This window comes from Epinephelus lanceolatus, chromosome 18 (genome assembly GCF_041903045.1).
Source record: "Epinephelus lanceolatus isolate andai-2023 chromosome 18, ASM4190304v1, whole genome shotgun sequence".
Taxonomy (NCBI): Eukaryota; Metazoa; Chordata; class Actinopteri; order Perciformes; family Serranidae; genus Epinephelus; species Epinephelus lanceolatus.
In genome coordinates, this window is record NC_135751.1 from 25,529,783 (window position 1) to 25,539,951 (window position 10,169).

The 10,169-nt window shown below is 42.2% G+C and overlaps 1 protein-coding gene across 1 annotated transcript; it reads right to left on the reverse strand.

Moving 5' to 3' along the window:
* Positions 1 to 342: 342 nt before the first annotated feature.
* uqcrc2a (ubiquinol-cytochrome c reductase core protein 2a) lies at positions 343 to 9,742 on the reverse strand. Its single transcript, XM_033645894.2, has 14 exons — positions 9,613 to 9,742; positions 7,170 to 7,271; positions 6,904 to 7,053; positions 6,718 to 6,782; positions 6,533 to 6,589; positions 6,321 to 6,445; positions 4,067 to 4,164; positions 3,896 to 3,953; positions 3,327 to 3,422; positions 2,574 to 2,773; positions 2,404 to 2,484; positions 2,226 to 2,302; positions 1,977 to 2,130; positions 343 to 668 (listed from the first exon to the last, which is right to left on the reverse strand). The coding sequence occupies exons 1-14, from the start codon at positions 9,643 to 9,645 to the stop codon at positions 585 to 587; spliced, it is 1,380 nt and encodes a 459-aa protein (XP_033501785.1). The 5' UTR covers positions 9,646 to 9,742; the 3' UTR covers positions 343 to 584.
* Between the last annotated feature and the right edge of the window lie 427 nt (positions 9,743 to 10,169).

Sequence of the window (10,169 nt, forward strand, 5' to 3'; positions counted from 1 at the left end):
TGTACATTTAGCTGGTATTGCCAGTTTTACTTAATACTTATTCCACAACTCTTCCTCTGCAGCTACTGCACTGGCTGCACAAGCAAAAACAAGGCTGCTTCAACCTAAATATAGGATGTGCAACACTGGATTAAAGGCAACTTTCAATCCTGCCAAGTCATGTTTGCGCCTTTGGGGCCCCCTACTGGTTGATAAATGGACCATCACCTTTATGTGCTAAAAATACCTGCTGCCTGAACAGCCTTTTTTAACCACCACACCACCCTCACACTCCTGATACAGCACTAAAAACCCTCTGTGAATCCGGATTTATTTCAAGATACAAATTCAAGCAACAACCCCTTGTTATTACTGTCTTTAATTTACATAGATATACAGTTAAATTGACAAAAAACAAAAGAGAAATTGCATTGTGATTCTCCGGCTTCTTGTTGGTGCTTACACTTACTGCGGGACAGACTACAAATGATTGGTGACATCAAATGAATTGTTGCAGGAGGCTGTGGCCTTGAGGTCCTCTCTCCTTTTTAAGCAGCCGGGCGCAACACGCCCAAGTTAAAATCAACCGTCCTCAAATATTATATTCATACTTCGTCCACAAACGGCATGTTCACCAGACGTCCGCTTGCTGCCATGGTCTTCTTGCCATCCACAAATTTTTTCGCAGCCTGTAAAGAAAGGAACATGGGGAATTTTACTACTATTTCCAACTTACATTAATTATAGATACATTTCAACTCACTCTACTCCACTTACTGACATAAAAGAAATTTGATTAAAACACCTGCAGACTTAGATTATTAAGAGTTACATTACTTTAACTACCCATTTCTGCATTTACATCCTAATTTCCTTTGCATTTATTTTTTCATTACTCATAAACAGCTTAATAAAAAGGTCACTACACACAGACGCAAAACCAGGCAGCTCCAATCTACACAGTGAGCAGACATGGAGCAACATGAACTTTCATTGGACACATGTTTCTGGCATTTTGTAGCCTGACATTGCCAGACCAAATTACAAATGCCAGTTAGTCATAGACCGAAATCCCTCTGGACGCAATTGGATAGACTTACAGTCAATCAGAGCAACATGACACGTGATGAAGGGCTGAGCGACAGACAAATGTATACATACTACAGCATGCAAATATGAGCTGTGATGGTGTAGCGTCAGTATTTCTGTGCAGTGTTTACCACACAATAGAATCTGTGTGGCGGTAGCCGACGATCCACTGATGGACAGCGAGGTGGAAACACAGTCGGTTTCATTTAAAGTAGGCTGAACATACGATGGGCAACACTAAAACGAGAGCTCTAAGAAATACAGCGTTCTATTTTTATATGAATTATAACATTTAAATTTCCCTTTCACTGAGGATGGCGTTCTGCTGCTCCGTCTGTGCCCAAAGTACGCTCTGTGCTCCGAGGGTGTGGTGCTCTGAATAACGAATTAGTATATATATTCTAACAGTGTGCCTAATGAATGGTTCGGCTCCAAAATGTCACAAATAATTGAATGTGCGAGACACCTGGCTATGAACAAGTGTTGTCATTTTTGCCGTCAGAAGTCCAAAAATAAAACTTCAATACAAGGTTTCACATCAGCAACAGCCATCTTGGGTGTTTCAAAAAAAATGCCTCCACATTGCTCCTATTTACTAAGCTAGGTTTGGATAAACAGTTGCGACTGGTCTGATCTCGGCCAGGCTGGCTAGAAATCTGAACTGGAGATGGAACCAAAGACATCTGCCAGAACAACTGAAACATGAGCTTGCAGATCCATCTGGTTCCCAGACTAGGCAATCAGATGACTGCAAGTCCAATATTTACTCGTGTTTTAGTTCTGTTTTTGGTCTCCACTGACGCCTGAAACAAACACCTGTCTCTTTAGCTACTAAATGTTCAGCAGCTACATTTAACGTAAAGGTTCAAAATTGACAGTTTCACCATCTTTACAGTGGAGACACTCACTTTGACCACATCGTCCTGGGTGACAGCGTCTATAGCCTGGAGAACAGCGTCAGGGAGCTGGTATGCTGCAGTGGTGAGAGCCTGCGCACCAATCTCCTCCATCAGGCCGTCAGAGCCCTCAATTGACATCAAGTACTCTGATTTCACCTGGTTCCTGCACAGGGAAGTCAAACACACACCAGGGTCAACAACATAATACTTTAGTACACAACCATTTCACCTCTGTGTCCCACTTTGCCCAGGACTCACTTTGCTCTGGTGACATCAGCCTCTGATACATTTCCCTCAGCCACACCCCTCACCTGAGCGATGGCAGCTTTGATCACCTACACAGAGGACAGCAACAAGCAACACTTCAGTGAAATGCAGACTCTGGCATCTTTGCACATTTTAAATTTGTCTTGGAAGGAGTGAATTTGGCAGTCACCTCTCCTGCAGAGTCAGCTTGTGCGATGGTGTAGACGCCAAACAGGCCAGAGTCAGAGTATGAGGCATTGAAGGCTGTGGCCTGAAAGACAGCCAGAGGTCATCTGACATTAGGGGACAGACTGTCAAAACAATGCCATATAACTCTGCCTTTTCTTTTTTAAAACTTACATCAAAGGGCTGTGTGGTAGCTTTGGCAATACCCTGGCTCAGTTTGCTGGTGATGTTGGAGCCCCTCTTTACATGTGGCCCAGATCCCAAGATCCTTTGCAGCACACTGAAGGCATTAGCGTCAGCACTACCTGTGACGCCGCCCTCGCTGGTAATCAGTGCATGGACTAGGTCGTCGTTATTCTGCACCCGCAGCTCACCTACACACAAAAAACAGCATCATGACAATAACGCAGTGATGAATCTTACAGAGTTTAATGTCGCTTTCAAATCAAAAACTGTATAAAAAAAGTCAACGTAGCCTCAGAGTCTGAAAAGTGAATCAGATGAGGAAGTGACTTAAACCTGCAATGCATCTAATGGCCACTAGGGAGGCTGGGAGAAAATGACCCTACTTTGCACTTCATTTATTCCCTTAGTAAACATTTTCCTGATGAGTTTATGGTCTCAATTGCTAGTTTCAAGTCTTCTTCAATACAACATGATATTCATTTTCGTTATTATAGTCCCCCTTGTGACTGACAAGTCACTACCATGGCGACCTGTCAATCAGGACAGAGGAACAGCAAGGTGTATCCATGCCAGCTCCACCCTCTCATCTAAATATGGTCACTTCTGGCTGAAAAAAGCCTAGATGGCGACAAAATGCCACATTCAAGGCTTCAAAGCGCCAGTCCACAAACCAATGGGTGATGTCATGGTGGCTACATCCACTTGTTTTTGTACAGTCTATGATTTAAACATGAGTTTTACCTCCACGGTACACAGCCTTAGCCACAGGTGCTCCAGTCCCACTGCGGACGCTCAGGAGCCCCTCTCCCATCTGCCTCAGGACGGAGTGCTTTACACCTGAACGCATAAACCAGACAAAACTAACATTAACATACAACTGAGGTGGAACACAGAGCACCTTGATGAACTGAAAAATGCCGCACATTCCCAGGATAGAAACATCCACAAGAGCAGGCTGAGTCGTCATTCAGGCATGCTGACACTTGTACCGTTCGCCTTATGACAAGTTCAAAAATCCACATCAGTATCACTGCTGGCTTACTGTATTGACACACACCTCTGTGCCATTGGGCAGAGGCCAAAAAGACATTTGAGAGGAGCGTAAGTACGCACGCACACGCACACAGACACAGACAGACAGACAGACAGACACACACACACACAGAGTGTTTATTTACATTAACGTGATGACCATGATTTCAGAGTACATACTACTAAAATGCAGCCCTGATAAAAGAAGCCACGTCAGAGAGGAGAGCGGATGTGACAAAACCACGCAGTCAGACTACACAGCATGAGCAGACACTCACCTAGTCCTACAAGAGCCATTCTGCCAGTGGTGAAATTGTCCTCAACATATGAGTGCAGCTACAAGGGGACGATAAGGAGGAGGAGACGTGTGTAAAAGCTACGCACAGACTAACGAAGAATGAAAGGTTATGTTAGGTAGATTTACATGTCTTGCTATCAAGGATCCGTACCTGTGTGGGGGTGATTTGACCGACCATGTAGTCAGGGCAGTACAGAGAGTTGGACAGGGCGTTTTTGTATGCTGCTTCGTGCAACTTCTCAATTACACCTGCGGGAGAAAATAGGAAACATTACATCTATAAAACTCTATTGAGGTCTCAGATGATGAATGATTTTTGACACATCATTAGCATGTAAGAATAAATGAGATAAATGTACAATTAACTCATCCCACAGAGAATCAACAGCCCACGATGTATCTACTTGCAGCTTTAAGACAAAAAGAAACTGCCGGTAAATTATGGACTTGTCAGATAGATCCATTATTCTCCACCTGCAGTAGTGTGACGAACATCTGAACTTTACGACTGTTAACTTCCTTTCATCTCTACAGTATCGTTACCTTCACCTTTGACAGAAGTGATCCTTTTCTTATCCTCACATTAGTAACTTCAGATTTCACAGTTATCTTTGTACATTTTGCTAGTAGTATTTACCGTTTGTTTTGTCTATCTTGCTTTTGATCACTTTCATAGCAAGATTAGCCAGTCTGCTAATCTTGCTAGCTAATAGAATAAAGAAAAGCACCATCGAGTTTATGAAGGGGACAGTCACCTCTGCGAAACCTTACTGCTGGCTCTCACAAGACGGTGTGCGTCAGTCACTTTAATACATTTAGCAGTTCTTCCAAGCAGTGAGTGTAAAAGAGAGCCATAGCAGCTAAATATTAGCTAAGCTAAAGAAACAGACTAACTTTGGTGCTAAAGTGAGAGACTAGCTAACACCACTAACAGTTAGAGGAGATTATGAAAATGATCAAAAACACTATATACAAAACCAAACAGTGCACACCATTAACAATATTTACAAAGCTAGCTGTGAAAAGTGAGATAACGTTAGCTAACTGAAGGATGAACTAAGGGTGGAGGTGAAAGTAATAACATTACTGTCGAGTAGACACAAAGTAAACAGACAACACTCTTTACAGTTAGCACTGTAACTTCGTCTGTCTCCACCCTTAGTGATCGCAGTGCTTTTTCATTCTTAAGTCTGCTAACATTACTTCACTTTACAGTTAGCTTTGTTAGCACTGTTAAAAGTGTTACTGTTCATTTTGAAAAAAACAAAATCCAAGGCAACTCTTCTCTGGTGCAAAAGTTAAAAGGCCTTTATTAAATGGCTAGTTCATGATGAACATTAAAATCACCAACATGTTTCGGCCATGCTCACTGGCCTTCATCAGGGCATAAGTTGTTACTGTTCATTATTGTATATAATGTATTTGAACATTTTTATAATCACATCAGTGTCTTAGACGACAATCAGTTAGCTAACGTTAGTCACTCAGTGTAGCACCAACGTTTGTCTAATTTTCAGAGGTTAGCTAACGTTAGTGCGCTACGGCTCTGTTTTTAGCTCTCTTAAGAGCTGCTAAAAATATATTATTTACTGACATGAACCGTCTAAAGCACTAAAGCACCGTAGAGCTGCCGCCCTCTTCATAATCTTGACAGTGCTTTTTCTTCTTTTTCGTAGCCAGCTAGGTTAGCTGACAGGCTAACCTTGCTAATTTAAGACTGAGGTGATTATTTAAATGTTCAAAACACTATATACAAACACAAACAGTAAACACTATTAATAATATGTATGAAGCTAACTGTAAAGTGACGTAGCACCAACTAACTAAAGGACGCAAAAGTACTTTGATCGCTAACATCAGAGGTGAAGGTAACGTTGCTGCAGAGATGACAGAGGTAAACAGACCTGACGTTCATGAAATGGATACACGTCACACTACATTGTGCAAGTAAAAACGTGCTAGCAAGAGCAACTCAATATACTGTATAGCAGTGGTTTCTAACTGGTGGGTCATGGTCCAAAAGTGGGTCCCAGGTCCACTCTGAATGGACCGCAAGTGACTTGCAAACATGACAAGTTTGAAAAAACACTTTATTTTAAAGTACAGTGAATTTTTGGCACTGAGCTTTTCTTTTGAAGTGCCATTTCCTGCTGTAAAGTGAGTGACTAATGGACAGCTACTTGACAGAGACAGGAAACTAGCTTGACGACATGGCCAAATGCAAGTATGACACCGGATGTATTAAACTGTGTGGACCTTGAACTAATGACTAAGGAGAAATCTGGACCCCGTGGCTGAACCAGTTGGGAACCACTGCTGTATAGTACACAAAGGCCAAAGTTCTGTGGCTGTTTATTTCCCACAATGAAAAAGCGGGTAGTTAGGAGCTGAACTGTTGTACCAACCTATCTGAGGACACTGCTGGGCCAGAGCCTTGTCGATCTTCACCCTGGACGTCAGTTCGCTTACCTCCCACGGCCGAAACTCCTGAGCTGCAGTCACGTTGACCAAATACTCAAACAATAAATCTCTGCACACACATACAGAAACATTAACACAAACTGAGGAGTAAGTAAAAACAAACATGACAGGCTTGACATGAGATGGCTGCACTTACAGGTTATCTCTTAAGCACTCTGCGGAGTAGACCATTGTCTCTCTTGATGATGTCACACTGCAGGTACAACACATGACAACACAGTTGGTTCAATGTGGTGGGCTATGGTTACACTGGTGTTTATTTATAGCCGGAAATGCATGGACTGTCAGTGTGTACAATGTGCAGAGCGTATCCTCACTGACCTCAGGCTGCCCCCCAGTGCCTCCACTCCATGACAGATCTTGAAGGCAGACGCTCCCTTAGTAGTCTACAAAACAAACAGAAGTGTTTCAACAAGATCCTGCTGCATGCTGGCGATACAAGAAATAGAAACAAACTGAAAGCCAACTGTCCGCTACAGTGAGCAGTTAAGAAAAGAAAAAAATTACCAGGTTTGATGCCAGTCGTAGCACATGAGAGACGCCCTGGTTCTCCATGGTCTCATAGCGACTCCCGGCTTTCACAAACACACCAACACTGGACAGGGGGGAATAGTTCTCCAGCGATGCTATCACCAGACCGTTTGGAAGCTTGGACACCTGAAGCAACCGAAAAAATGTTACCGCAAACTTGCAACCACATATTCAAGTATGTATTTTATACTTCAACTGCAGACTGCAACAGTTTTTCACATGTAGACCAGAGCAGCACCCACCTGGACATTTTGGGGAGGGAGAGGTGCAGCTGAGGAACGTGCACGGCCCGAGAGGGGTTCAGTCAGAGCTTCACTCCTCCTGGCAGCGGCATAGCAACGTTTCTGTGGGAAGCAGTGACACCATATTGAAGATGAGTGACTTCTTAAGCAGCTGCTTAACTTTTTCCCCGAGAGCATCCTCTTTGGTTGAACTTCTTCTACTCTCCTTGACTAAAGCTAAAAGTGTTTCTGTTTGACAGAAGTACAGCTTCAAGTAGTGTGAACAGTAAGGTCAACTTGAGAAGGATACTTTCCTCCACTTACTCAAGTGATAGCACTCCACAAAAGCAGGCTGACATCAGATCAGAAAAAAACTTCACCCAGAGTAACATGACCTCTAATGTCTCATTGTAACAGTTGTCACGTACCTCACGCGGCTATAAGCACGAGTGCTTGAGAGACACCTATATCCCTGCCATAATTCAGAGGGGTCAACAGAGGACCAACAGCAAATGTTTGCATTAAGTTTAAGTTTTAAGTTTATTTACATTATTAATCCCCCTGACGGGAAATTCAATGTTTTCACTCTTGCTTGTCAATTACACACAGGTCCGAAAGACACACACATGCACAAACAGGACCTATACATGCACAAAGTGGAGAGATGTCAGAGTAAGGGGACTGCCCTTTGGTCAGGCGCCCCAAGCGGTTGGGGGGTTCGGTGCCTTGCTCAAGGGCACCTCGGCAGTGGTGCAAGGAGCAATGTGGACGACATCTAGCAGTGAGAATTGCCGATTGCAACCAGCTAAAACTTCTCCCATGTGCAAAGCCTGAGCTCCCAGTTAGGATTCCTCCAATGCTCATTGTTCAGAGATTTCTACCGGGAGCTGAATTATCTGCAGAGGTCTGCTCCTCTCCAAAACAAACGGACCGGGTGATTAAAATTGGTAAAAATGCTGAATAAAGCAGTTTCACGTTACAAATCGCTTTTTCTCTCTGATAACTAAAAATCCAGACATTCAGAGGGTTTTAACCAGGAGCCAAATTATCCACAGAGGTCTCTTCGTCTCCAAAACAAACGGACCAGCTGATTTAAACCAGTAAAAACACTGACAAGCAGTTCCACGGTAAAAATCAGTCTTTTTACAACCCTGTTTGCCACATCGCAGAGGAGCTGCTAATTACGGTTGCTGACATTGAAACGTGAATGGCCCGATCGAGAGGCAGTGTTTGGTTTGTCCGTTCCAGGCTACTGTAGAAACATGGCAGTGCAACATGTTGGACTCTGGGTGAGGAGCTGCTCCTTTTGTGTTTATAAACGGCTCACTCTAAGGTAATGAAAACACGACTATTCTTATTTTCAGGTGATTTTACACTACAGAAAACATACTTATTAAATTATAGTCTATATCTGCCAGTATATTCCCCTAAATCCTACACACTAAATCTTTAATATATGTTTATTTTGCTGCTCAAAATCTGGTTTATATGATGATTCCTTTGTGTTTTTTCTTCTAAATTACTGGACAATTTTACCTTTTATGGTCTCTACAAGTTATTCAGAATTAAACAAGGAAAATCATTTAACAATTGACCTGGTGATAACCCACACAGCCGAGGTAACTCTAATTTAGACAAGGGGTCTTGAGCCAAAAATCAAGGTCTGTGATGTAATGCTACCACTATCTATAAGCTGTATTGTCATACAACTCATCAACTACGATTTAATTATTGAGTTATTAACATTTTGTCAGCAAAAAAGTCAAAAGCACTGGCACAAGTGATGACTTAAAACCCTACCAATTACTTGTAAATAACTCAACAGACAATTAATTTGATTTTTTTTCCCATCAACCAAAAGAATAATGACTGTATGCACTATATGACCATTTCCATCTATGGCATGCCAGACACTGACAGCCTGTCAAGTTGGGTGCGTCAGTGTAGGCTGTCCTAAAGTGACCCGTGCAACTTCTGTACACTAAAGCCACACATACATGTCTCCTGTAAACAAAGCTTGGAGCAACTGACAGTAAACTACATGGATGTCATGAGACTATGACCAAATATGGGGTGTTGTTTCCTTCCAGACACCTCGATCAAAATAATTAAGACAGGCTAGTTTGGAGATGACCTTCAGGTTGCATCCAGCTGAACCACAAGAAGCTACAACAAGCGACAAAGCTAAACCCAACTAACACACTGTTACACTACAAAAATACTTCGCATTAACGTTTCACTTGAAAATAAGTAATTCATGTGAGCGACTCATGGACCGTGCAGGCAAAAGCTTTACGTTAGATAATCCTGCATTAGCTAGCCACCTAGCAAGCTAACTAGCCAGCTAGGCTAACTGGAGCTAACTGCGGCGGCTCTTTACAAACAGACCGAGGACCGTTACGGGCAGAGTTTAGCTCCTGCCGGTGACACAGCTCGGATAATATTCAGAAAACACGGGACTCACGGGGATATTGTTCAGAGACCGGATTCCTCTCATGACTCCAGGTTCTCTCCTTCAGCCGGTACAGAAAGACAGATATGGCGGCGGGCTGACGTATTACCCACAATCCACTGCGCCGTGTAGCAGATCAAAGATGATATAGAACGTCAAGATAATGCGCCTCCGTCTGTTACTGTTATAAGTCTGTTACAAACTCTTTGGTTAATGGAAGATTATTATCTATATAATTAAAATTAAAGAAATACAGATGGACATGTTTTATAAAAATCCTTATTTTTATACAGTCTATGATAAAAATATGTATTTTTGTGTTACAGGTTAAAAAATGTTAAAAGGGCCCATTTGCACATTGGCAAAATTTCTAATTTAATTGTAAATATTGAGAAACCTTTTATTGCAAAAGAGGTTTTGAAGGAGTTTTTTTTTCTTTTTTTTTTATCATTTTATTTAAATGAAAGTAGCTTGTCTTTGACCATTTTGCACCAGAAAAGCATTGTACAGAGTGCTAGATGGTTAAAGACAACCTACTTTTATTTAAAATAAACTTATTTAAAAAATGA

What these genes read in the sequence shown, in the direction of transcription:
- uqcrc2a (XM_033645894.2), bottom strand. Translation starts at nt 9,645, where the DNA reads ATGAGAGGAATCCGGTCTCTGAACAATATCCCC. An exon ending in TACGACTGGCATCAAACCTG is followed by an intron (nt 6,783 to 6,903) that starts GTAATTTTTTTC and finishes TTTGTTTTGTAG; the next exon opens with ACTACTAAGGGAGCGTCTGC. An exon ending in GCACTGGGGGGCAGCCTGAG is followed by an intron (nt 6,590 to 6,717) that starts GTCAGTGAGGAT and finishes TTGTACCTGCAG; the next exon opens with TGTGACATCATCAAGAGAGA.